This window comes from Scyliorhinus torazame, chromosome 1 (genome assembly GCF_047496885.1).
Source record: "Scyliorhinus torazame isolate Kashiwa2021f chromosome 1, sScyTor2.1, whole genome shotgun sequence".
Taxonomy (NCBI): domain Eukaryota; kingdom Metazoa; phylum Chordata; class Chondrichthyes; order Carcharhiniformes; family Scyliorhinidae; genus Scyliorhinus; species Scyliorhinus torazame.
Window position 1 is genome coordinate 119128497 of NC_092707.1, and position 27774 is coordinate 119156270.

The 27774-nt window shown below is 54.1% G+C and overlaps 1 protein-coding gene across 1 annotated transcript in view; it reads right to left on the minus strand.

Moving 5' to 3' along the window:
- LOC140411424 (digestive cysteine proteinase 2) overlaps positions 1–21941 on the minus strand; it is an 86327-nt gene extending 64386 nt beyond the window's left edge. The window contains exons 1-2 of the mRNA XM_072500534.1: positions 21735–21941; positions 20398–20457 (exon numbers count right to left, since the gene is read on the minus strand). Coding sequence (XP_072356635.1) covers positions 20398–20457; positions 21735–21777 — 103 coding nt within the window. The 5' untranslated portion in view covers positions 21778–21941. The remainder of the gene's footprint in view (positions 1–20397; positions 20458–21734) is intronic.
- Positions 21942–27774: the final 5833 nt, after the last annotated feature.

Here is a 27774-nt window from a genome sequence, read left to right on the forward strand (position 1 = left end):
TCCCATGGAGTTACCCGGGGGCCATCGAGCACCCCGAGGGAGGAGGAGGTGCTTGGGCCCCTACCGGTGACTCCCGCAGGGAAGGTACCGGAACACCGCAGCACCTCGGACTCCACCCCTCCTGTCCCTGGTGCATCTGGTGGGCATCGGGCAGGACAGGGTGGCACCACACCACCCGGGACGCCCGAGCAGCGACTGGGCCCATCCAGGCCAGGTCGCCCCAGGAGATGCGTGCCAACGGGGACCCATTTCGCATGGCAGAAGTCAGCAGACCACCTTCGCTCCTGCTGTCCCGTCTGGGAAACCACCTAGGCACAGTGTAAGGCCCGTTAGGCCAGAAAGTTAGACACCAATTATGTTGGCACGGGTGCAGGCCACAGTTTAGTTATAGCGGCTAGGGCACAGACTGTATATATTTCTCCACACTAAACCCCTGTTAACACCTTTGAAACCTACCTTGGTGCTCTGTCTGAGGGATGTGGCGGTGGGCTGGTCGGTGCTGGCCGGGGGGAGTGGGGGTTCGGGACCAGTGCAGGGCCCATGGGTGGACCGGGCTCGCCACCCTACCGTCCTCCATCGCCTGCCCCCAGACCGTCCCCAGCACTCCCACCCCAGGGATTTGATGGGACCTTGTGATGGACTAGTCAGCTCACATGCAGGGATCACCCAGGTGAGTCATACGATGTGGAGCACCAGAGCTCATTGCAGAGCGGGTTATCATCATCCTCTGTCCCATCAACCAGACCCCCTGTCACTGCCAACCCAGTGCCCCCAGGTCATCACGCCGCAGGTATGTGTCATGGAGAGGGTGCGTATGCGGGCAGTTTGCTGGTGTGGGAGGTGACGGGGTGTGGGTCTGGAATGGTGGTCAGTGTGCAAGACCTGAGGCATTCTGTACAGGCGGGGGCCGAGGCTGGGCACCGTTGACTGGCATTGCCCTCACTGGGGGCTGCCTTCGTTGTGACCCTAGGTGGCTGCCGTTTGGGTGGGGTGCTCGGGGCCGAGGGGGGGCGGTTTGCCGGGGGCGGGGGGTGCACCCATACACCCGGTGTCACTGTGTAGAACCAGGGGTCGGGTTGGGTCGTCAGCAAGATGGCCGCTGTAATGATGGTCAGTGCCTGGGCATCGGGGGGCATCCCGGCTGCTTGGTCTGTCCCCCCCATCTCCTGCACTTCCCTCCCCCGGCCCTGGCAGGGCCCCCACCCCCGCCACAGACAGCACAGCTGATGTCCGGCCCAGCAGCCCGCAGTCACTCCACGCCATTTCCTATCTTTTCTCTCTCACTCAGCAGCCAAGATGCCAGGCTCATGATTTTTATAACCATCGGGAACTTGGCCCATCGGAAGCGGTGAATCGCGGAGGCACGGAACATCGGGTGTCAGGCCCGCTAATGATATGCCAACTGTACTTTTAGCCCGTGCGGCGAGCAACGTATTTACGCCATTTTCGGGGAGCCGGGGCATACCGATGTGGTGTCAAACCGGCGCATGCCACAATTTTGGCGTCGGAAGTCATTCACCGCCAATCGCGTTTTGCGACATTGGCGTTGGCAAACGGAGAATCCTGCCCAGTGTGTGTGTGTGTGTGCGTGTGTGTGATAGAGAGAGTGTGGTGTGTGTGATAAAGTGAGGTGTGTGTGAGAGAGAGAGTGTGGTGTGTGTGATAAAGTGTGATGTGTGTGAGAGAGAGAGTGTGGTGTGTGTGATAGAGAGAGTGTGGTGTGTGTGATAAAGTGTGATGTGTGTGAGAGAGAGAGTGTGGTGTGTGTGATAAAGTGTGATGTGTGTGAGAGAGAGAGTGTGGTGTGTGTGATAGAGAGAGTGTGGTGTGTGTGATAGAGAGAGTGTGGTGTGTGTGATAGAGAGAGTGTGGTGTGTGTGATAGAGAGAGTGTGGTGTGTGTGAGTTGGAGAGAGTGTGGTGTGTGTGATAGAGTGTGATGTGTGTGAGAGAGAGAGTGTGGTGTGTGTGATAGAGAGAGTGTGGTGTGTGTGATAGAGAGAGTGTGGTGTGTGTGATAGAGAGAGTGTGGTGTGCTTGAGTTGGAGAGAGTGTGGTGTGTGTGTGATAGAGAGAGTGTGGTGTGTGTGATAGAGAGTGTGGTGTGTGTGATAAAGAGAGTGTGGTGTGTGTGATAGAGAGAGTGTGGTGTGTGTGAGTTGGAGAGAGTGTGGTGTGTGTGAGTTGGAGAGAGTGTGGTGTGTGTGATAGAGAGAGTGTGGTGTGTGTGATAGAGAGAATGTGGTGTGTGTGATAGAGAGTGTGGTGTGTGTGATAGAGAGAGTGTGGTGTGTGTGATAGAGAGTGTGGTGTGTGTGATAGAGAGAGTGTGGTGTGTGTGATAGAGAGTGTGGTGTGTGTGATAGAGAGAGTGTGGTGTGTGTGATAGAGAGAGTGTGGTGTGTGTGATAGAGAGAGTGTGGTGTGTGTGATAGAGTGTGGTGTGTGTGATAGAGAGAGTGTGGTGTGTGTGATAGAGAGAGTGTGGTGTGTGTGATAGAAAGAGTGTGGTGTGTGTGAGTTGGAGAGAGTGTGGTGTGCGTGAGTTGGAGAGAGTGTGGTGTGTGTGTGATAGAGAGAGTGTGGTGTGTGTGATAGAGAGTGTGGTGTGTGTGATAAAGAGAGTGTGGTGTGTGTGATAGAGAGAGTGTGGTGTGTGTGAGTTGGAGAGAGTGTGGTGTGTGTGAGTTGGAGAGAGTGTGGTGTGTGTGATAGAGAGAGTGTGGTGTGTGTGATAGAGAGAGTGTGGTGTGTGTGATAGAGAGAGTGTGGTGTGTGTGATAGAGAGAGTGTGGTGTGTGTGATAGGGTGTGGTGTGTGTGATAGAGAGAGTGTGGTGTGTGTGATAGAGAGAGTGTGGTGTGTGTGAGTTGGAGAGAGTGTGGTGTGTGTGATAGAGAGAGTGTGGTGTGTGTGATAGAGAGAGTGTGGTGTGTGTGATAGAGAGAGTGTGGTGTGTGTGATAGAGAGAATGTGGTGTGTGTGATAGAGAGTGTGGTGTGTGTGATAGAGAGAGTGTGGTGTGTGTGATAGAGAGTGTGGTGTGTGTGATAGAGAGAGTGTGGTGTGTGTGATAGAGAGTGTGGTGTGTGTGATAGAGAGAGTGTGGTGTGTGTGATAGAGAGAGTGTGGTGTGTGTGATAGAGAGAGTGTGGTGTGTGTGATAGAGTGTGGTGTGTGTGATAGAGAGAGTGTGGTGTGTGTGATAGAGAGAGTGTGGTGTGTGTGATAGAAAGAGTGTGGTGTGTGTGAGTTGGAGAGAGTGTGGTGTGCGTGAGTTGGAGAGAGTGTGGTGTGTGTGTGATAGAGAGAGTGTGGTGTGTGTGATAGAGAGTGTGGTGTGTGTGATAAGAGAGTGTGGTGTGTGTGATAGAGAGAGTGTGGTGTGTGTGAGTTGGAGAGAGTGTGGTGTGTGTGAGTTGGAGAGAGTGTGGTGTGTGTGATAGAGAGAGTGTGGTGTGTGTGATAGAGAGAATGTGGTGTGTGTGATAGAGAGAGTGTGGTGTGTGTGATAGAGAGAGTGTGGTGTGTGTGATAGAGAGAGTGTGGTGTGTGTGATAGAGAGAGTGTGGTGTGTGTGATAGAGAGAGTGTGGTGTGTGTGATAGAGTGTGGTGTGTGTGATAGAGAGAGTGTGGTGTGTGTGATAGAGAGAGTGTGGTGTGTGTGAGTTGGAGAGAGTGTGGTGTGTGTGATAGAGAGAGTGTGGTGTGTGTGATAGAGAGAGTGTGGTGTGTGTGATAGAGAGAGTGTGGTGTGTGTGATAGAGTGTGGTGTGTGTGATAGAGAGAGTGTGGTGTGTGTGATAGAGAGTGTGGTGTGTGTGATAGAGAGAGTGTGATGTGTGTGATAGAGAGAGTGTGATGTGTGTGATAGAGTGTGGTGTGTGTGATAGAGTGTGGTGTGTGTGATAGAGAGAGTGTGGTGTGTGATAGAGAGAGTGTGGTGTGTGTGATAGAGAGCGTGTGGTGTGTGTGATAGAAAGAGTGTGGTGTGTGTGATAGAGAGAGTGTGGTGTGTGTGATAGAGAGAGTGTGGTGTGTGTGATAGAGAGAGTGTGGTGTGAGTGATAGAGAGAGTGTGGTGTGTGTGATAGAGAGAGTGTGGTGTGTGTGATAGAGAGAGTGTGGTGTGAGCGATAGAGAGAGTGTGGTGTGTGTGATAGAGAGAGTGTGGTGTGTGTGATAGAGAGAGTGTGGTGTGTGTGATAGAGAGAGTGTGGTGTGTGTGATAGAGAGAGTGTGGTGTGTGTGATAGAGAGAGTGTGGTGTGTGTGATAGAGAGAGTGTGGTGTGTGTGATAGAGAGAGTGTGGTGTGTGTGATAGAGAGAGTGTAGTGTGTGTGATAGAGAGAGTGTGGTGTGTGTGAGTTGGAGAGAGTGTGGTGTGTGTGATAGAGAGAGTGTGGTGTGTGTGATAGAGAGAGTGTGGTGTGTGTGATAGAGAGAGTGTGGTGTGTGTGATAGAGTGTGGTGTGTGTGATAGAGAGAGTGTGGTGTGTGTGATAGAGAGAGTGTGGTGTGTGTGATAGAGAGAGTGTGGTGTGTGTGATAGAGAGAGTGTGGTGTGTGTGATCGAGAGAGTGTGGTGTGTGTGATAGAGAGAGTGTGGTGTGTGTGATAGAGAGAGTGTGGTGTGTGTGATAGAGAGAGTGTGGTGTGTGTGATAGAGAGAGTGTGGTGTGTGTGATAGAGAGAGTGTGGTGTGTGTGATAGAGTGTGGTGTGTGTGATAGAGAGAGTGTGGTGTGTGTGATAGAGAGAGTGTGGTGTGTGTGATAGAGAGTGTGGTGTGTATGATAGAGAGAGTGTGGTGTGTGTGATAGAGAGAGTGTGGTGTGTGTGATAGAGAGAGTGTGGTGTGTGTGAGTTGGAGAGAGTGTGGTGTGTGTGATAGAGAGAGGGTGGTGTGTGTGAGTTGGAGAGAGTGTGATGTGTGTGATAGAGAGAGTGTGGTGTGTGTGATAGAGAGAGTGTGGTGTGTGTGATAGAGAGAGTGTGGTGTGTGTGAGTTGGAGAGAGTGTGATGTGTGTGATAGAGAGAGGGTGGTGTGTGTGATAGAGAGAGTGTGGTGTGTGTGATAGAGAGAGTGTGGTGTGTGTGATAGAGAGTGTGGTGTGTGTGATAGAGAGAGTGTGGTGTGTGTGAGTTGGAGAGAGTGTGGTGTGTGTGATAGAGAGAGGGTGGTGTGTGTGAGTTGGAGAGAGTGTGATGTGTGTGAGTTGGAGAGAGTGTGATGTGTGTGATAGAGAGAGTGTGGTGTGTGTGATAGAGAGAGTGTGGTGTGTGTGATAGAGAGAGTGTGATGTGTGTGAGTTGGAGAGACTCCGGGCGGGATTCTCAGATGCGATGACGGAGAATAGCCGTGAGTCTGCTGGGCCGTGGCTGGGAGGGGGGTGCGTTGGTGGAGGCCGGCCAGAGCCGGGGGTGCCGGGCGGTGTCGGTGCTGGTGTCTGGGGAGGGTGGGGATTGGTGGGGGGAGGGTCGGGGCTGGTGTCTGGGAGGGTGGGGATTGGTGGGGGGAGGGTCAGGGCTGGTGTCTGGGAGGGTGGGGATTGGGGGGCAGGATCAGGGCTGGTGTCTGGGGAGGGTGGGGGTGGGGGCGGGAGGGTCGGAGCTGGTGTCTGTGGAGGGTGGGGATTGGGGGGGTGGTCGGGGCTGGTGTCTGGGGAGGGTCGGGGTGGGGTCAGGAGAGTCGGGGCTGGTGTCTGGGGAGGGTGGGGGTGGGGGCGGGAGAGAGGGGGCTGGTGTCTGGGGAGGGTGGGGACTCGGGGGGAGGGTCAGGGCTGGTGTCTGGGGAGGGTGGGGATTGGGGGGGTGGTCGGGCTGGTGTCTGGGGAGGGTCAGGGCTGGTGTCTGGGGAGGGTGGGGGTGTCTGGGGAGGATCAGGGCTGGTGTCTGGGGAGGGTTGGGGTGGGGGGGGAGGGTCAGGGCCGGTGTCTGCGGAGGGTGGGGATTGGGAGGGGGAGTGTCGGGGCTGGTGTCTGGGGAGGGTCAGGGCTGGTGTCTGGGAAGGGTGGGGGTGGGGGGGGAGGGTCAGGGCCGGTGTCTGGGGAGGGTTGGGGTGGGGGGGGAGGGTCAGGGCCGGTGTCTGGGGAGGGTGGGGGTGGGGGGGGGAGGGTCTGGGCCGGTGTCTGGGGAGGGTTGGGGTGGGGGGGGAGGGTCGGGGCTGGTGTCTGGGGAGGGTGGGGATTGGGAGGGGGAGTGTAGGGGCTGGTGTCTGGGGAGGGTCAGGGCTGGTGTCTGGGGAGGGTGGGGGTGGGGGGGGAGGGTCAGGGCCGGTGTCTGGGGAGGGTTGGGGTGGGGGGGGGGGAGGGTCAGGGCCGGTGTCTGGGGAGGGTGGGGGTGGGGGGGGGGGAGGGTCAGGGCCGGTGTCTGCGGAGGGTGGGGATTGGGAGGGGGAGTGTCGGGGCTGGTGTCTGGGGAGGGTGGGGGTTGGGGGGGAGCGTCGGGGCTGGTGTCTGGGGAGGGTTTGGGTGGAGGGGGGAGGGTCAGGCCGGTGTCTGCGGAGGGTGGGGTTTGGGAGGGGGAGTGTCGGGGCTGGTGCCAGGGGAGGGTGGGGGTTGGGGGGGGGGTTCAGGGCTGGTGCCTGGGGAGGGTGTGGGGGGGGGTCGGGGTTTGTGCCTGGGGAGGGTGGTGGTAGGGGGAGGGGGGGAGGGGCTGGTGTCTGGGAGGGTGGGGATTGGGGAGGGAAAGGTTGGGGCTGGTGTCTGGGGAGGGTGGGGGTGGGGGGGGAGGGTCGGGGCTGGTGTCTGCGGAGGGTGGGGATTGGGAGGGGGAGTGTCGGGGCTGGTGTCTGGGGAGGGTGGGGGTTGGTGGGGGGGTCTGGGCTGGTGCCTGGGGAGGGTGGGGGTTGGGGGGGGTGTCGGGACTGGTGCCTGGGGAGGGTGGGGTTTGGGGGGGGGGTCGAATCTGGTGCCTGGGAAGGGTGGGGGTTTGGGGGGGGTCGGGGCTGGTGCCTGGGGAGGGTGGTGGTAGGGGAGGGGGGGGAGGGGCTAGTGTCTGGGGAGGGTGGGGGTTGAGGGGGGGGGTCAGGGCTGGTGTCTGGGGAGGGTGGGGGTTGGGGGGGGTCGAGGGTGGGGGTTGGGTGAGGTCGGGGCTGGTGTCTGGGGAGCGTGGGGGTTGGGGGCGGGTCGGGGCTGGTGTCTGGGAGGGTGGGGGTTGGGGGGGTTTGGGGCTGGTGTCTGGGGAGGGTGGGGGTTGGGGGGGTTCGGGGCTGGTGTCTGGGGAGGGTGGGGGTTGGGGAGGGGGGGGTCGGGGCTGGTGTCTGGGAGGGTGGGGATTGGGGGGGAGGGTCGGGGCTGGTGTCTGGGAGGTTGGGGATTGGGGGGGGGAAGGGTCGGGGCTGGTGTCTGGAGAGGGTGGGGGTTGGGGGGGGTTGGGGCTGGTGCTTTGGGAGGGTGGGGGTTGGGGGGGGTTCGGGGCTGGTGCCTGGGGAGGGTGGTGGTAGGGGGGAGGGGCTGGTGTCTGGGGAGGGTGGGGATTGGGGGGGGGAAGGGTCTGGGCTGGTGTCTGGGTAGGGTGGGGGTTGGGGGGTGGGGTTGGGGCTGGTGCCTGGGGAGGGTGGTGGTAGGGGGAGGGGGAGGGGCTGGTGTCTGGGGAGGGTGGGGGTTGGGGGTCGGGGCTGGTGCCTGGGGAGGGTTGGGGTGGGGGGTGTTGTTTTGCTTGGCCAGGTGCCACCAGTCAACAGTGGCGACCATGCAGCCCATGGCACCTGGCTGCGGAGGGGGGTTCGGGCAATGATGATACGCCGTCTACCCCCACCCCCTTCCGACCATTATGTTTGGCAATCACCCAGCGATGTTGCTGCCATGGCGGGGGGAACTGTCATACATGTAGCCCTATGGCAGTTGGAGCCGAGGTGTGCCATGGAGGCGGCGGAGGCTGCCGCAGAGGAGCGTGTCGCAGAGGTGCAGGTGGCAGGCGCCCAGGCCGGACTGCCGGCCGCCCGACGCGACGAGAAGGAGGAGGAGAGGGTGGTGCCACGGCGACCGAGGCGCCCAATGAGGCCCCGTGTGTACCGGCGCCGCACATCATACCAGGACCTCACGGTCCGGGCATGCAGGAGGATTAGTCTGGAAACGGTCGCCCATATCTGCCACCTGATGGCACACCTGGCACCGTGTGGGACTGGGGGTGGTCACCCTCTCCCGGTGGCCATCAAGGTGACAGTGGCCCTGAACTTTTATGCCACGGGGTCGTTCCAGTCGCCGAATGGGGACCTGTCTGGCATCTTGCAGGCATCGGTGCACCGGTGCATCCGTGCAGTGGGGGACGCCCTGTATGACATCGCGGACCGCTACATCCTGTTTCCTGTGGACCGGGCCCACCAGGATGCCCGGCCAGGGGGCTTCACTGCTGTGGCCAGGATGCCCATGGTCCAGGGGGCGATCAATGGGGTGCACCTCGCCCTGCGGCCACCAGCGGATAACAGGGTCGTGTTCACGGACAGGAAGGGGTCCGACTGCATGAACATTCAGGTGGTGACCACCGCATGATGATCCTGCATGTCTGCGCCCGGTACCCGGGCAGTGTACATGACTCGTTCATATTGGCACAATCGTTCATCCCTGCCATATTTGAGGGACACCCCCCCTGGCTGCGGGGCTGGTTGCTGGGCAACAAGGGTTACCAGTTGAGGTTATGGCTGATGACGCCTATACGGAGGCCACAGACCGCCGCGGAGAACCGCTACAACGATGCCCATGCAGCGACCAGGGGTGTGATAGAGAGGTGCTTTGGGCTGCTGAAGATGCGCTTCAGGTGCCTGGACCGCTCTGGAGGGGCCCTCCAGTACCCGTCGGAGCGGGTAGTCAACATCGTTGTGGTCTGCTGCGTTCTGCGCAATATAGCCCAGCAGAGGGGCGATGTGCTGGAGGCAGAGGAGGGGGAAGGGGATGCGGGGGGGGGGAAGGCAAGATGGGCTCACCTCCCCAGATGAGGGCGATGTGAAGGGGGGGTGGGAATGCACGGGACATACGGGCTGGACAGAGACGGGAGGCTGCCCACCGATACCGGCTGGGCCAGCGGGCATGGGAAGAGTTGATAGCCACACGGTTCACAGACTAGGGCGGGGGTGGGTTCGCTGAGCATGGGCACGGACAGCACAGTACGGCACCACCCCACCACCCTCATCCTGCCCACCACCAACCACCCGCATGCACACCAGCCCTCCATTACCCATCCACCTGCAGCACAACGGGCTGTGCTCACACGGTCGCCGGTGGAAGCGGGTCTATTGCAGGCCATGGAGGATGATGACAACCCGCCCTGCGATGAGTTCTGAGCTCCACATCATTAGACAATGTCTGACCCATGGCCATAGTAACACCCTCCACCTGGGAGGTCCCTGCATGCGGCCTGGACACTGCAGCGCATGGACCCGTCGTCTGCCAGGGAGCGGGGTGGCGAGTGCTACCCGGGCGTTGGGGAGCGCACACCACACTCACCTGAGCTCGACCTCCTATCACCCCTCACACACACAGGCACTCACTTCCCACCCCAACCCCGCACGCATCAGACAGAGCACAAAGGCAGCTTCTATAGGTGTGAAAATGATTTTAATTACAAACAGATCAGACACGTGCCCTAGCCCCTATAACTAGTCTGTGCCCTGCACCCGTGCCAACTTGCTCAGTGTCTAATTTTCTGACGTTACGAGCCCTATGATTACGTCTGGGTGGTTCCCCAGACGGTACAGCAGAATTGGAGGCGGACTCCTGTGATCCCTGCCCTGTGACAAGGGTCCCCTTTGGCGTCCATTTCCTGGGGCGGCCAGGCTTGGATGGGCCAGGCTGCGGCTCGGGTGACCGGGACGACGTAGTGCCAGCCTGTTCTGCCCGTTGCTCACCAGATGCACCTGGGGCGGAAGGGGGGTGTCCGAGGTGTTGCGTTCTTCCGGGACCTCCTTTGCGGGGGGACCCGGAATGGGCTCCAGAACCTCCTCCTCCCTCGGGGTGCCTGATGGCCCCCGGGGCTCTCCATGGGACGGAGATGCGAACGGATCCAGCACCCGAGGCACCCCTGGCACCTGGCATGCCAGTCCCGGAAGCCCGCCCTGGTATCAACGAGGGTCTGCAAATTGCAGCCATGGAGCTCAGGGAGTTCGCCATTCCTGTCTGTGTCTGGGCGACGCCAGCCAGCACCCGTGCAATGGCGCCGATGCCCTCAGTGATGGCCTGCTGGGACTGCGCCAAGGACTGCTGAGACTGGGCCAGGGCCTGCTGAGACTGGGCCGTGGCCTGCTGGGACCATGCCACGGCTTTGAGCGCCTCTGCGATCTGCAGCTGGCTCTGGCTCATGGCTGCCTGTGAGAGGGCAGCCATGTCCCGGGCCGCCTACACGGAAAGCCCCAGGTCTTGCGTACTGCTGCCCATGTCTGACACCGTCACACCCATTGCCTCCACCGCGGACGCCACCCGTGCGGTGTCGGCCTGGTGGCACGCATGACCGGAACCACTCCCTGCTCCTGCATGCAGGTGGACTCCTCCACCTGCGTCTGCAGCTGCTGCAAGCCGGCCGTCACCACCTCCATTTGTCCCAGGGTCCCTGACTGCATTGGGTGTATGGGTTGGTGTGGGAACTCCAGGAACCCGGGACCCGTCTGGGCGGCAGCTGGTTGCTCGCGCCGGGCTGCCCTCCGACCGCCCGCCCCTGTGGTGAATGTATAATTACTGATAATTCACCAGTGCACTGTGTTATGTTATTAACCCTGTGGGCTCTACCTATGGGCCATTGTGTGGCTTCACCCACAGGGGATATGTTGGGACATGTACGGGCTCCGCCCATAGCTCCACCCCCTTTACAGGAAGTATAAGAGCTGCTGACCTGCGGGGCCGCCTTCAGTGTTGTACCGGTCACAGGCAGGCTCAGTTCTAAGCTGATTAAAACCACGGTTTACTCCTCCACGTGTCTTCGAGTTAATTGATGGTCGCATCAGCCCCCTCAGCTGCTCCGACCTCCACCTGCTGTACCGGGACGGCTGTGTTGTGCACACCAGTTAGTGTACCAGAAGCCTCATCACTATAGTGCCCAACTGAGGTGAGAGTCTCTGCGATGGTTGAGGGTGTAGGAGATAGCAGTGGCGTGCTGTGGATGTCCTCATTGGAGCCGAAGTCCGGGGTCCCCTGGGGTGGTGTGTCCTGGGTGGGTGTGTCCTGGGTGTCCTGGGTGTGTGTGTCCTGGGTGTCGGTATCATCAGTGTGGGTGCCCTGTTTCGTCATGTCTTGGGTTGACTGGGACGGGGCTGTTGGTGTGGCTGCCCTCCCTGTCGCTGGATGAGTCCCTACGTCATGCTGGCCCCGGCACTGGATGGGGGCGGCCTACGCCCGATGGCCCGGGTCGATCCCTGTCCTTTGGGCGCCCTGGCACGGCCTTGGGAGCGGTCTGCATCCGCAGGGACGGGTGGATCGCCGTGTCGTCCTGCAATACACAAGATGGCATGCATAGTTAGATATGCAGACAGGGCTGAGGGGGGGGGGGGGGGCGATGGGGGAACGGGGAGTGAGGACAGAGGGCAATGGGGGTGAGGGCAGGGGGGAAGGGGGTGAGGGCAGGGGAGAAGGGGCAGAGGGAAGGGAGGGTGAGGGCAGGGGGAAGGAGGGGTGAGGGCAAGGGGAAAGGGTGGTAAGGACAGAGGGGAAGGGGGTGTGTGGTGAACCACTGTAATAGGAGATGTAAGGTAGGACCTGCACTACAGGTTCGCCGGTAGCTCCTGCCGGCTGGCTCCGCCCACGGAGAACTGTATAAATATGCATGACCTCCAGTGCCCTGCCATTTCGCCAGCTGCAGCAGGAGGCCACACACCTGACTGTAATAAAGCCACAGTTGTACCCAACTTTAGTCTTTGTGCAATTGTTCGTGCATCAATTTATTACAGTCAGATTTTCCACAGAATGGATATCCGAATTAAGCCCGATCGCCTGCAGCTGGATCCGCACTCACCCAACGCCAGGAACGACTTTACTCACTGGCTAGCATGTTTCGAGGCCTACATCAACGCGGCGGACCCCGCACCAACGGAGGCTCAGAAGATAAACGTCCAGTACTCCAGACTGAGCTCCAGCGTGTTCCCGTTGATCCAAGACGCCACGACTTACACAAAAACAATGGAACTCCTCAAAGAACACTACGCGCAGAAGACAAACACGCTCTTCGCCAGGCATGTACTCGCCATCCACTCGCAACTACCTGGTGAGTCCATCGAAGATTTCTGGCAGGCCCTAATCCCACTCGTCCGGGACTGTGACTGTCAGGCCGTCACGGCCGCCGAACACACAAATCTCCTCATGCGCGATGCCTTCGTGACGGGGATTGCGCGGACCGCATCCGAGAATGATTGCTGGAAGGGGCCACGCTCGAACTGGTGGAGACGAAAATCTTGGCGCTCTCCATGACGGTCGCATCCCGTAATGTACAACCGTACCTCTCCCGCCTCGCTGGCCACCATTCTACTCCTTCCTACCCCTCTTGGACCCCGCCGACGACCTCCTCAGCCGGGGCCCTGCCTTCGCAACACGCCTGTGCCGCATGCCGATCCGCTCACCCCGGGGGTCCCTGCTGCTACTTCTGCAGTCAGCAGAAGCATCCCCGCCAACACTGCCCGGCCCGCTCTGCCGTTTGTAAAGCCTGCAGTAAAAAGGGCCACTTCGTGGCTGTGTGCCAGGCCCGCGCAGTCGCTGCGATCGCACCCGCTATCGCTCCCTCCCCCACGCCAGACACACAATGGAAGCCGCTATCTTCTCCTCCCGGGTCTATGCGCGACCAATGAGCGCCGCCATCTTGTCCCGACCCTGCAATGTGCACACCATGGGTGCCGCCATCTTGTCCCCCACAGGGTCTCCGGACATCCCGACATCGGAACCGCACACGCTCTCCACCCGAAGGATCCGATGGCTACCCGCAGCTCGCTTCGATGATGCTGGACCAATCTCGCCCGCACAACCTGGCCACTGTGTCGACGACGGTTAAAATCAACGGCCACGCGACCTCGTGCCTGCTGAACTCCGGGAGCACCGAAAGCTTTGTTCACCCAGATACGGTAAGGCACTGCTCCCTCGCGGTCCACCCTGCCAATCAAAGGATCTCCCTAGCCTCCGGATCCCACTCCGTACCGATCCGAGGCTTTTGTACAGTCACCCTCACGGTCCAGGGCGTAGAATTTAGTAACTTCCGCCTCTATGTCCTTCCTAATCTCTGCGCTGCACTCCTGTTGGGCCTGGACTTCCAGTGCAACCTCCAGAGCCTCATCCTCAAATTCGGCAGGCCCTTACTTCCTCCTTACTGTTTGCGGCCTCGCGACCCTAAAGGTAGATCCCCCCTCCCTTTTTGCCAATCTAACTGCGGATTGCAAGCCCGTTGCCACTAGGAGCAGACGGTACAGCACCCAGGACAAGACCTTCATCAGGTCCGAAGTCCAGCGGCTGCTTAAGGAGGGTATTATCGAGGCCAGCAACAGCCCCTGGAGAGCCCAAGTGGCAGTGGTTAAAACTGGGGAGAAACACAGGATGATTGTGGACTACAGCCAGACCAACAATCGGTACATGCAGCTCGACGCGTACCCCCTCCCACGCATATCTGATATGGTCAATCAGATTGCGCTGTACCGGGTCTTCTCAACAATTAATCTGAAATCCGCCTACCACCAGCTCCCCATCTAGAAGTTGGACCGGCCATACACTGCCTTTGAGGCGGACGGTCGCCTCTACCACTTCCTTAGGGTCCCTTTCAGTGTCACAAATGGGGTCTCGGTCTTCCAAAGAGAGAAGGACCGAATGGTCGACCAGTATGGTTTGCGGGCCACCTTTCCGTACTTAGATAATGTCACCATCTGCGGCCATGACCAGTAGGATCACGATGCCAACCTCGATAAATTCCTCCGCACTGCCAGTCTTCTCAACCTGACCTATAACAAAGAGAAGTGTGTGTTCAGCACGACCCGGTTAGCCATTCTCGGCTATATAGTCCAAAAAGGACTTCTCGGGCCCGACCCCGACCACATGCGCCCCCTCATGTGAGCTGCGTCAGTTCCTGCTCAGCAGGGGTATAGCCTCCAGCAGGACGACAAGCTATAACCCCGGAAAAACGGACAAGTAGAACGGGAGAATGGGACAGTTTGGAGGGCCGTCCAGCTGGCTCAAGGTCCAGGAACCTCCCAGCCTCTCGCTGGCAGGAGGTCCTCCCTGACACTCTACACTCCATCCGGTCACTATTGTGCACCACCACTAATAACACACCCCATGAACATGTTTTTACCTTCCCCAGGAAGTCCACATACGGGGTGTCGCTCCTGACTTGGCTCGCTGCTCCAGGACCGGTCCTTCTCCGTAGGCACGTCCGACTCCACAAGGCGGACCACTTGGTGGACAGGGTTCACCTGCTCCACGCCAACCCTCAAGATGCCTACGTTGAGTTCCCCGACAGCTGCCAAGGTACTGTCTCACTCAGGGACCTGGCACCGTCAGGTTCCACCCCAACACCCCCCCCCCACCAATGCGCCCCCCCCACCTCCCACCACGCCGCCAATATTGACCCCACCAGACCACCTCCCCCCTCCCCTTTTCCGCACAAGAGGACGAAGAGGACTTCGGCATGCTCCCTGAGTTCCCCGATGACTGGCCAGCATCAGCATTGCCACCACCGCCATCGGTGCCACCTCCACCACCGCCAGCACCGACTTCGCCGCCACCGTTGCGCCGCTCCCAACGAAGCACCAAAGCACAGGACCGGCTGAACCTTTGACGGACTCTGGACTGTCAACCTGGACTTTTCTTTCCCTACCACTGTACATAATTGCACTAATTGTATATAGTTTCACGTCACCCCCGCCGGACTCATTTTTAACAGGGGGTGAATGTGGTGAACCACTGTAATAGGAGATGTAAGGTAGGACCTGCACTACAGGTTCGCCGGTAGCTCCTGCCGGCTGGCTCCGCCCACAGAGAACTGTATAAATATGTATGACCTCCAGTGCCCTGCCATTTCGCCAGCTGCAGCAGGAGGCCACACATCTGACTGTAATAAAGTCACAGTTGTACCCAACTTTAGTCTTTGTGCAATTGATCGTGCATCAGGGGGTGAGGGCAGGGGGAAGGGGTGTGAGGGCAGGGAAGAAGGGGTGTGAGGGTAGGGGGGAAGGGGGGATGAGGGCAGGGGGGAAGGGAGGGTGAGGGCAGTGGGCGAAGGGGGGTGCGGGCAGTGGGTGAAGGGGGCAGGGGGAAGGGGGTGAGGGCAGGGGGGGAAGGGGGGATGAGGGCAGGGGGAAGGGGGGATGAGGGCAGGGGTGGGGGAAGGGGGGGTGAGGGCAGGGGGAAGGGGGGATGAGGGCAGGGGTGAGGGCGGGGGAAGGGGGGATGAGGGCAGGGGGGAAGGGGGATGGGGAAGGGGGGATGAGGGCAGGGGAGGGGGAAGGGGAGATGAGGGCAGGGGGTGAGGGCAGGGGAAGGGGGGGTGAGGGCAGGAGGGAAGGGGTGAGGGCAGGGGGAAGGGGGGATGAGGGCAGGGGGGAAGGGGGTGAGGACAGGGGGGTGGGGGAGGGGAGGGGGTGAGGGCAGGGGGAGGGGGTGAGGGCAGGGGGAAGGGGGTGAAGGCAGGGGAGGGGGGGTGAGGGCAGGAGGAAGGGGAAGGGGGTGAGGGCAGGGGGAAGGGGGTGAGGGCAGAGAGGAAGGGGGTGAGGGCAGGGCGGAAGGGGGGTGAGGGCAGGGGGAGGGGGGATAAGGGCAGGGGGAGGGCGGAAGGCAGGGGGGTGGGGGGGGTGAGGGCAGGGGGTTAAGGGGGTGAGGGCAGGGGGGAAGGGGGTGAGGGCTGGGGGGAAGGGGGGGTGAGGACAGGGGGAAGGGGGGATGAGGGCAGGGGGTGGGGGGGAAGGCAGGGGGAAGTGGGGGTGTGGGCAGGGGGGAAGGGGGAAGGGGGTGAGAGCAGGGGGTAAGGGGGTTGAAGGCAGGGGGGAGGGGCAAGGGGGAGGGGGGAAGGCAGGGGGGAAGGGTGAGGGCAGGGGGGGTGAGGGCAGGGCGGAAGGGGGGTGAGGGCAGGGGGAAGGGGGTGGGGGCAGGGGGGGTGAGGGCAGGGGGGAAGGGGGGTGAGGGCAGGGGGGAAGGTGTATCTCACTTGATGCTGCGCCTCTGATCGCTGCATTTGCGACCTCCCGGTCCTCGGGTCTGCCTGTGAGGTCCAGGGCCCTCTCTTCATGAATGGTGAGGGTCCGCAATTCAGGTGGACACCTCCGGTCCTGGCACGCCCCCGGTTGTTATAGGCCCGCTTCTCATGGGGGAGGGGGTGGTGAGGAGAGAAAGATCATTGTCAGGCGGACATATACTTTCAGTCCAGCGGTTGGGTGTGTGTTGGCATAGCTCAGAAGCCATCCTGCCAATGCAGCCTGCGTGGGTGGGTGCAGTCCTGTGGATCTCAGCTACAACTGTACCGCCCATCATGCGGAGGGTGGAGGGTGGGGGCGCAGTGCCACATGAGTGGGGAGGGTTGGGAGGTTGCTGCCATGGGCACAGTGGGGGGTGCTCACCCTGGCTGCCCTGACAAAGTTTTTGACCTTCTTGTGACACTGACTGGCGGTCCTGGAGGTTATCCCCATGGCGCTGACGGCCTCTGCCACCTCCTTCCACAGGTGCCGGCTGGTGTTGGCAGTGACCCTGCGGCCATGTCCGGGGTTCAGGGCCTCCCTCCTCCGCTCCACGGCGTCCAGGAGCACTTCGATGTCCCGGTCCTGGAACCTCGGCGCGGCGGGCGGCCAGCTTCCTGCGTTGCCGTTTCTCTGCTGATGGCGTCAAATACCCGCGCGCGTCGGTGACGCCATTCCGGGTCGTGCCGTCGCACTTCCCGTGACGCCCGTGTTGGCCCCATCCGTTGCGCAGAATTCGCGCACTTTTGCTGTCCGACGCCGGAGTCGTTCGTGCCGATTTTGAACGCGGTAAGGGAGAATCCCGGCCTGTGTGAGTGTGAGCGAGAGTGTGTGTGTGTGTGAGAGTGTGTGTGTGTCAGAGAGAGTGTGTGTGTGTGAGAGTGTCTGTGCATGTCAGAGAGTGTGTGTGTGTCTGAGAGAGTGTGTGTGTGAGAGAGAGAATGTGTGTGTGTGTGTGTCAGAGAGTGTGTGTGAGAGTGTGTGTGTGTCAGAGAGAGTGTGTGTGTGTGAGAGAGAGTGTGTGCGAGAGTGTGTGAGAGTGTATGTGCATGTGTGTGTAAGAAAGACTGTGTGTGTGAGTGTGTGTGTGAGAGAGTGTGCATGTGTGAGAGAGTGTGCATGTGTGAGAGTGTGTGTGTGAGAGAGTGTGTGTGTGAGAGAGAGTGTGTGTGTGAGAGAGAGTGTGTGTGAGAGAGAGAGAGTGTGTGTGTGTGTGAGAGTGTGTGTGTGAGAGAGAGTGTGTGTGAGAGAGAGTGTGCGTGTGTGAGAGAGGGTGTGTGTGTGAGGCAGAGAGTGTGTGTGTGAGAGAGAGTGTGTGTATGTGAGTGAGTCTGAGAGTGTGTGTGTGTGCAAGTGTTTATGTGCGAGAGTGTGAGTGAGAGTGTGCATGTGTGTGTAAGAGAGTGTGTGTGAAAGTGTGCATGAGTGTGTGTGAGAGAGTGTTTGTGTGAGAGTGAGTCTGAGAGTGTGTGTGTGTGTGCAAGTGTTTATGTGCGAGAGTGTGAGTGAGAGAGTGTGCATGTGTGTGTAAGAGAGTGTGTGTGAAAGTGTGTGTGAGAGAGTGTTTGTGTGAGAGTGTATGAGTTTATCAGAGTGTGTATGAGTGTGTTTGTGCGAGAGTGTGAGAGTGTGTATGAGAGTGTGTGTTTGTGAGAGAGAGCATGTGTGTGAGTGTGTATGAGAGTGTGTGTTTGGGAGAGAGAGTGTGTGTGTGTTTGTGAGAGAGTGAGTTTGTGTGAGAGTGTGTATGAGAGTGTGCGTGTGTGAGAGAGTGCGTGAGTGTTTGAGAGTGTGCATGAGAGAGTGTGTTTGTAAGAGAGTGTGTTTGTTTGTGAGAGTGTATGAGAGTGCGTGTGAGAGTATATGAGAGAGGGAGTGTGTGTATGTGTTTGTGACAGAGTGTGGGTGTGCGAGAGAGGTTGAATGAGTGTGTTTGTGAGAGTGTGTGTGTTTGTGAGAGAGTGTGAGTGTGTGTATGAGACAGTGTGTGAGTGTGTGAGAGAGGGAGTGTGTGTATGTGCATGTGAGAGTGTGTATTTGAGAGAGTGTGTGTGAGAGAGTGTGAACATGTGTGAGAGTGTGTGTGAGAGAGTGCGTGTTTGTGAGAGAGTGTGTTTTTTTGTGAGAGTGTATGAGTGTGTGTGAGAGTGTATGAGAGAGGGAGTGTGTGAGAGTGTATGAGAGAGGGAGTGTGTGTATGTGTTTGTGAGAGAGAGTTTGAATCAGTGTGTTTGTGAGTGTGTGTGTGTGTTTGTGAGAGAGTGTGAGTTTGTGTGAGAGTGTGTACGAGAGTGTATGAGAGAGTGTGTGTGAGCGTGTGAGAGGGGGAGTCTTTGTATGTGCATGTGAGAGTGTGTATTTGAGAGTGTGTGTGAGAGGGTGTGAATGTGTGTGAGAGTGTTTGTGAGAGTGCATGTTTGTGAGAGCATGTGTGAGTGTGCATGAGAGTGTTTGTGAGAGAGTATGTGTGTGAGAATGTGTATGAGAGTGTGTGTGTTTGTGAGAGAGTGAATGTGTGTGAGAGTGTGTGTTTGTGAGAGTGTGAGTATGGATGTGTGAGAGTGTGTGAGTGTGTGTGGGCGTGCATGAGAGTGTGTGTTTGTGAGAGAGAGTGTGTATGTTTGTGAGAGTGTATGAGAGTGTGTGTGTGTGTGTATGAGAGAGGGAGTGTGTGAGAGTGTATGAGAGAGGGAGTGTGTGTATGTGTTTGTGAGAGAGTGTGTGTGTGTGAGAGTTTGTATGAGAGAGTGTGTTTGTGAGAGTGTGTGTGTGGGAGTGTGTATGAGAGTGTGTGTTTTTGAGAGAATATGTGAGTGTGTATGTGTGAAATTGTGTGTGAGAGAGTGTATGAGAGAATATGTGTTTGAGAGTGTGTGTGTGTGTTTATGAGAGTGTATGAGAGAGGGAGTGTGTGAGTGTGTGTTTGTGAGAGTGTGTGTGTGTTTGTGAGAGTGTGTGTGTGTTTGTGAGAGTGTATGAGAGAGGGGGTGTATGTATGTGCTTGTGAGAGTGTGTTTGTGAGAGTGTGTGTGCTTGTGAGAGTGTATGAGAGAGGGAGTGTGTATATGTGTATGTGAGAGTGTTTGTGAGAGTGTGTGTGCTTGTGAGAGTGTATGAGAGAGGGAGCGTGTGTATGTACGTGTGAGAGTGTGTGTTTGTGAGAGTGTGTGTGTGTTTGTGAGTGTATGAGAGAGCGAGTGTGTGTATGTGCGTGTGAGAGCGTGTATGTGTGAGTGTGAGAACGTGTGTGCGTGCAGCATCACGTCTCCCATTAAAAATGACAAAAAGGTAATACTATTTGTTGAATAATACAGCTATTTGATTATAATACATATATACATTAAAGGAAAATAAACTATTTTTATCAATCGTTCAAAATGTTTGCACCTATTGCACAAAAACAATCAATATTTTGTAGTTTTAATCTTCAGCGTAATAAGAATGTTTCTCGGGGTTCTGTCTATTGTTGGGAGATTAAGGAAACCTGCCTCAACCTTACTCCGGTTTGTAACAGCTTCTCTCACTTAAAACACGAGCGTGCATTTCACTCTGAAAGGTATCCACATTAACACACGGAGCACCGGGAGTAACAAATGTGAAAGACCTACTCAAACATCTGTCTCCACCACCAGCCCCTCTCTCACATACACACAAGCACTTCACACCACCAGCCCCACTCTCACACTTACACACAAGCACTTCACGCCACCAGTGCCGCTCTCACACTTACACACAAGCACTTTGCACCACCAGCCCCACTCTCACACTTACACACACGCACTTCACACCACCAGCCCCACTTTCACACTTACACACAAGCACTTCACACCACCAGTGCCGCTCTCACACTTACACACAAGCACTTCACACCACCAGTGCCGCTCTCACACTTACACACAAGCACTTCGCATCACCAGCCCCACTCTCACACTTACACACAAGCACTTCACACCACCAGTGCCGCTCTCACACTTACACACAAGCACTTCGCGCCACCCGACCTGCTCTCACATATACACACAAGTACTTCCAAGAATGTTTGGGAAGGAACATCACAATGACTCAATTTATGTACAATCCATTGTTACAAAAAATAAACCTCATGAAAATTAAACACAAAATATTGATGAACACAAAGTCCACCTGCAGCTTGGAACAATATCCTTCATCTTAAGGATCTGAATGGAAAGCACCTTTGTTTTGACAGGTGACGAAAGGTGGGGAGTGTATTTTGAACATTTCCTGCTTTGTCCATGATATCAGTGTCATACCTGAAACGTGATAGATGTCAGGAAATGTTGGTGCATTCATCCAAGGCTGGGCATCAAGAGCTACATCGAAAAATATATTGAAGAAAAACAGTTACAGAACAAATACTGAAAGTGCATCAGATAAAAAGGTTTCACTGTGAAGTTTCACACATACAAATACTTTACAGATTAAGAAGCCTTCAGGTAAATGTAGACAAACTGGTTTGGTTTGATTTGCAATTATATTTTCATAGAATTTACAGTGCAGAAGGAGGCCCTTCGGCCCATCGAGTCTGCACCGGCTCTTGGAAAGAGCACCCTACCCAAGGTCAACACCTCCATCCTATCCCCATAACCCAGTAACCCTTCCACCCTATCCCCATAACCCAGTAACCCCACCCAACACTTTTGGGCAATTTTGGACACTAAGGGCAATTTATCATGGCCAATCCACCTAACCACCTTTCGACTGGGAGGAAACCGGAGCACCCGGAAGAAACCCACCCACACACAGGGAGGATGTGCAGACTCCGCACAGACAGTGAACCAAACCGGAATCGAACTTGGGACCCTGGAGCTGTGAAGCAATTGTGCTATCCACAATGCTACCGTGCTGCCGTGCTATTATGTGACAATAGGTTTTGAAATATACGGTAAACCAATTGTTCAATCTCCTACTCAGAACTTGGGGGAAGGAACTGTATAAAACAAGCAACAAATATTAAATTATACCATCTTGAAATCATTGATAATTAAATTCAGAATCATGAATGGTGACAACGGGGCCCTTCAGTCCTCCTTTCGCTTCTGGGCAGCACGTAGCACAGTGGTTAGTACTCCAGGGTCCCAGGTTTGATTCCCGGCTTGGTTCACTGTCTGTGCGGAGTCTGCACATCCTCCCGGTGTGTGCGTGGGTTTCCTCCGGGTGCTCCGGTTTCCTCCCACAGTCGAAAGGTGGTTAGGTGGATTGGCCATGATAAATTGCCCTTAGTGTCCAAAAAGGTTAGGTGGGGACTCTCTTCTCCCTCCCGTCCTGCACAAATCGCTCATGATTGTGAACAGCTCTTCCAGTTCTCCTCTCAAAGAAGAACTCCAAGTTTCCTCAATCAATCCGTCCAACTGAAGCACCCCCCCCCCCCCTGCTCTTCATACCTGGAACTGCTCTGCTAAACCTTATCCCCCCTCACAATTAGATGTGCAACATCTCATTTCGGTTCGCAAAAAGTCCAACTGGTCGGTCTACTTGAGACAACAGTCTCAAATGTAACTTTTTGTTAGTTTTATCCGGGATTGGGCCAGAGATGCTGCTTTGTCCTGTCACTGAACACAGCTGAAAGCGCTGCCCCTGTTTCCAGTACCTGAGAGACAGCTGAGAAAGATCCAGAACTCCGCAAAAGCCATTTACCCCCGGCTGAGGCGATCTTGCACTCAAACTGCAGTCCCGCAAGTGTGGGAAGAGTGGGGCGAGTGGCGGCTGATGAGTTCCTGGGCGAAAGGCAGTGACTGTGCCAGGTGCCGGTGAGATTGTCTGCCTGGCTCTGTGGCAGTCTGTGTGGAGGAAGGCTTTGGTGGCGAACGGCTGGGGGTGTGGCGAGCTTATTATTACAATAGCCCCGCCAAAATGTCTCAGCAACGAGAATTTGACTATCAGACTCTTGACTGTGTGACAACGTGTTTGCAATTCTTCAGAATCAGTCGTATGCTTCAGCTTACATTGAACATGAAAAGTTATCGTTTCCCGGATCTAACTTTTTACCAAGTTACAGACTTAAAGTGAAACCAATAGAGTGACTGACTTAAAATCTATTGCAGTTCCAGTCGTACATTTACAGGGTCTGATTAATTAGATAGTATTTTCATCACATGTGAATTGGGGGAATATGATTTAATTAATTTTCCTCTGAAAGTGGTGATTTTTTTCCATCAATTTAGAGTACCCAATTCTTTTTTTCCGATTAAGGGGCAATTTAGCGTATGCAATCTACTTTCTCTGCCAGACATGGGGGAAATATGCAAATTCCACACGGGATAGTGACCTGAGCCATGGTGCCGTGAGGCAGCAATGCTAACCACTGCGCCACCGTGGAACTGGTAACTTTTGACCCAGCGACAGTGAAGGAATGGCAATATATTTCCAAATCAGAATGGTGAATGACTTGGAGGGGAACCTCCAGGTAGTGGACTTCCTAGGTATCTGCTAACCTTGTCCTTCTAGATGTCAGTGGTTGTGAGTTTGGCGGTGCTGCCTAAGGAACCTTGGTGAGTTACTACAGTGCGTCTTGGTGAGTTACTACAGTGCGTCTTGGTGAGTTACTACAGCTGCCATTGTCCTATTGGGGGTGGAGGGTTTGAATGATTGTTGAAGGAGGAGCAATCAAACGCGCTGCTTTGTCCTGGATGGTGTTGAGCTTATTGAGTGTTGATGGAGGTGCACTCATCCAGTCAAATAGAGAATATTCCATTGCACTCCTGGCTTGTGCCTTGTAGATGGCAAACATGCTGCCACTGTGCATTGTTGATGGAGGGAGTGAATGTTTGAAGTTGGGATACCATGAGGATACAAAATGCAGGCCATTCATTTCCTTTTCTGTTCTTTCACTGTTCTTGTTTTGCCTTTATTTATGTAACCAGAAAATCTCCTGCAGTTGATTTTCCCTGGTGACAATTTCACATAGATTTCCATCCTTGCCTTTGTGTTATATTCAGTATACAATGAAATGAAAATCGCTTATTGTCACAAGTAGGCTTCAAGTGAAGTTACTGTGAAAAGCCCCTAGTCGCCACATTCCGGCGCCTGTTCGGGGAGGCTGTTACGGGAATTGAACCGTGCTGCTGGCCTGCCTTGGTCTGCTTTCAAAGCCAGCGATTTAGCCCTGTGCTAAACAGTGGCACGGTGGTTAGCACTGCTGCCTATGGCGCTGAGGATCTGGGTTCAATCCCGGCCCCGGATCAGTGTCCGTGTGGCGTTTGCATATTCTTCCCATGTCTGCATGGGCCTCACCCCCACAACCCAAAGATGTGCAGAGTAGGTCAATTGGCCACACTAAATTGCCCCTTAATTGGAGAAAACTAATTTGGTACTGTAATTTGTACCTAATAACATGCCGCCTCCTGCCACTGCGATACATGCCATAGGTTGCTTGGTAAATCCCATCATGGGCAGGATTTTCCATGCCCCCCCCCCCTCCCCCTGCCCCATGTTTCACAGCAGCAGAGGCGGCCCGCCATTGGCCGGCGGCAGGATCTTCTGATCCCGTCACTTTCAATGGGGTTTCCCATTTGATGTATCACCCGTAGCTGGGAAAACCACAGCAGGCATTCGCCAGGACTAGAAGATCTGTTCGGCGGGAACGGCTGGAAAATTCCAACCACAGGAACACTACCACCTGGAAGTTCCCCTCCAAGTCACTCACCATCTTGACTTAGAAATATATTGGCCGTTCCTTCACTGTGACTGTGTAAAATTCCTGGAACTCCTTCGCTAAAAGCACGTGGACTACTGAGGTTCAAGAAGACAGCTCACCACTGTCCTAATATACACCAGTATATCATGGTGCAGACACACACACTGATGGACACACAGCAAGACCAATCAACACACACAACACCGCAGCCAATCACCAGTTAGAGCACACTCACTATAAAGACAGGGGGCATCAGAGTTCCCACTCATTCGGGATGCAGCCTCCTAGAAGGACAGAGCTTACATCTTACAGCACGGATCTTCACCATGTGCTGAGTGCATAGACTGGTTAGGACAGGCATAGGTCTTTAGTTTAATCTAACATCGTGTTACCCCACAGTGAAAGTACGTTCAACAGTTTCTAACTTAATAAAATAGTGTTGCACTAATTTAAGTGTTGGTGGCCTGTATGCGTTCCACGGATCCAGAGCACCCAACACATCAACCACCACCTTCTCAAGACAATGGTGCTGACCTAGTCAGTGAAGCCCACATCCTGTCAATGAATTTTGAAAAGTGTGGTTACTGCAGCACAGTGCTCTGTAACTCTTTTCCTTTGGCCATTCACCTCGCTGGAATTTCTCCCCAGCTGCTCACATGCATCCTTTCTACATTGCTACATGGTGTCTGTTTCCTGGCATCTTGGCACATTTGATTAAGTGAAATGTTCTATGCAAATGTTAATTCTGTGTTCGAGTTCCTATTCCATGCAAAAGTAATTTTTAACGACTGCTGCCATAATGAAATGCATGAGGTGGTGCCGGTGAATATCACCTCACATGGATGGAGAAATGAGCAGGACTTGATCCAGAAGCAAGAATAGAATCGGGTGGAGTATTTACTGTAAGCCTGAGGAATAGCAGCCCAGCTCACTCTATATACATCATGTCAAAGCAGCAGGTACATGTTTAATAGACCAGTGACTATGGAGCTGCTGTGAATTTCCAGGATCAGGTTGGGTGAGCATTATCCACTTGGCACTAAGGAAATAGAGAAGGGGTAAAATAATGGCTGTGTGGTGTTTCATGTGGATATCATGGCAATAGTGTTGGTATTAACTCGGTAACCTGGTAATCTGGAAGGTGTTTTAGGTGTTTGCATTTGATGGCTGGAAAGTAAGAAATGCAATCCCACATTAATTCTAATTCCCCTCCAGCCAGTTAACCAGAGTGCAGTGTAAAGGGTTAATTAATAACTGGTCAGTACAGAGAGTGGTGCTGATGTAATTTTACTTGCCATGGTCATACCATTAAATGCTTAGTGGCACCAGTCTGCAATGAGAAATGACAGGTTCATTTCTGCTAGAGGCCTTCTACACTCCCAGACAAGAAGACTGGCCTTCGGTACCAATGTCACCACACTCCACATGGCAGCTTGGGGTGATCTTAATGGACCCTCCATAAGGGAGGGTTGGCCTCTGAAATTATTACATCTCCTTCTGCCTCAGTGCCATGTTATTGATTATCTTTAACTAACTCTGTCTCACTCTTGCCTTGGTGTCATGCTCTTGCCTTTCAGCCAGAAGTTGATGGAGTTGAGTTTCCCTCCAGAAATTGAGGCACATCATTGATCATAGTCCATTTGCCACCTTAGATTCCATTCTATTTGACAAGGGGAGGTGTCACGACCAACTTTTATCTATCAACCAACGCCACAAAAAGAGATTATGAGGTCAGGATTCTCATTGCTGCTCGTGGAATCTTGCTGTGCACAAATTGGCAGCTCCTGTTTCCCTACATCACATTAATGACTATTCTTCAACAGTACTGTGAAGCACCCTGACAAGTTACACTAGGTCCTATGTATAAGTGTTAGTTTGTTCTTGCTGTGTCAAGTTTTCTGTGTTAGACATTCTTGAAATGCACACAAAAATAATTGCTAGATATCAATCAAACAGAGGCAAGAATTAGTTACCGCCTGCTGAACCCCAACCTGCTAGAACCAGCAGTGACTTTTTCAAGGCTACAGCCCAGCACAACATTCCTATTTTTACACAGACGTTACTCCATTCACAGTGTATATGCAAATCAGCAACCCAAAGATACTCTCATGAAAATAACTTCTCGGACTTTCAGCAGGCGCAAGTCACTTTTAATTTTTATAAAAATGGTGCAGCTTACTATGTGAAATTTCACAGCCTCAGTCTATGAATTGAGTGGTTACATGCAATGGTCTTTCACATTGTGAAAATATTGTTAAGGTACTTTAAGAGAATCCTACATTCTTAATACATGTTCATATTACTGCCTTTTTAATTAATAGACTTTGTTGTGCATGTTAAATTCTTTGACATGCTGTGTCCATTCGCTGCAGTTTGCTTAGTCACTATGCACTGTAGTGATACTCAATCGTATGAATTTGCTGCATTGAACTTTGGACCCTATGGCAGGAAAATCACCTTGGAATGTTTTCCAAGATAAATGTGTTCTATCAGTGCAAAATGCAGTTGTGTTTGGGCTGCAGCTTCAGATTATAAACACAAGACAAGAGAACCTCACTGTCCAGATTACAGTATTCTTACCTACATTGTGTTCCTTCATCAAGGCCAGGGAGTTAGTCTGAATGTATTTTTTGTCTCCAGCCGATGTAATTTCCGCAAATAACTAATTAAACAATTTTTTTCAATCAATCGGTTTTATTCAATTTTAACCCAAGAAAGAAGAGCAAACAGTATTTAAATGAATGAGTTCCCCTAAAACAACATAGAAAATGGAATAACAAATTATATGAGTGGATTGAAAAGATGAAATAGATGATAATAAGCACCATGGTAAACTACACAAAACGATCTACTGGAGTAGAATCTTGAGCAGAAGTTATCATTTGTACACTTACTTTTACTTACCAGATATATTCAGTTATTAGAAATACAGAGTAAAATTGAGGGCTTTTTATTGCAGTTTTGTTGCTTGGAGTTTAAAATCTTTGCATGCGGTAAACCACCTTATACCATTATTGTTTTTCTCTCATTCTCTCATCAATTCTTCTCTCTGTCTTTCTACTCTTCTTGAAAGTATTGATTCTTTGCTGCAGTAAAGTTTCCAAAGCAGTGTTTGCCAACACCTTGCACAAATGGTCATTATCCCAACTGAATTGTCATTGTACAAGTAAACTTTGACAGTTTCAGGAGGCTATTTGAATAAGGGAGCTACCATAGCCCAGTCCATACGTAATAATCTCCATCTGTTATGGACCGAATGAGAGGGCTAAAACCCAACTCCATTTGTTCTGTCCCCAATCAGTGTTTCTTTGGAAAGGATGATGTGTGCATTTCTTACCACTGGGTTTGTGGTCAATTTGAATAATCAGCAGCATGTTTCTGTGGTTTTAAATAAACAGGATTATTTATCCCCACTTTCACCCTAAAGCCTAAACACTACGCCACTTATGCACACGCATCGACTCAAGAAAAATACAATTCAAGAAGATAGTGCACTTTAACAGTTACAAACAAAACAACAGTTTGTAAGTCAAGTGTCTGGCTCATCTTTGGAAGAAACACATTGCGGACCTGATTTCAAAGGTGTTTTCACTTCGGAAGGAGTAGTTTAGTTCTATTCAACAAGCCGGAGTCACATATGAGAGTTGCTGCATGATCCCCTGAAAAAGATGGATTTTACAGCAGGTCATGAAGTTTGTTGCTTATGGTTTTCTTACTGGGAGATCAGAATTCTGTACTGGTAGTCTTGAAAAGGAATCAGGCTCGATGACGTTCGGACACTGTAGTCTCCAGTATTATCAGCATAGATGTTACTGCCTTGTTCTGCTGCTGCTTGTCTGCAGCTGGTGTTTTGTGTAGACTGAGTAGTTTCTTCTTTGGGATAAAATCATTTGCAATTCAGTCATGTGAGGCAAGGTTTCAGGGTCTCCCATTGTCCACATAATAGGCTGGAGTCAAGGTAATTGATACACAATGACGGAATGATTGGTAACCC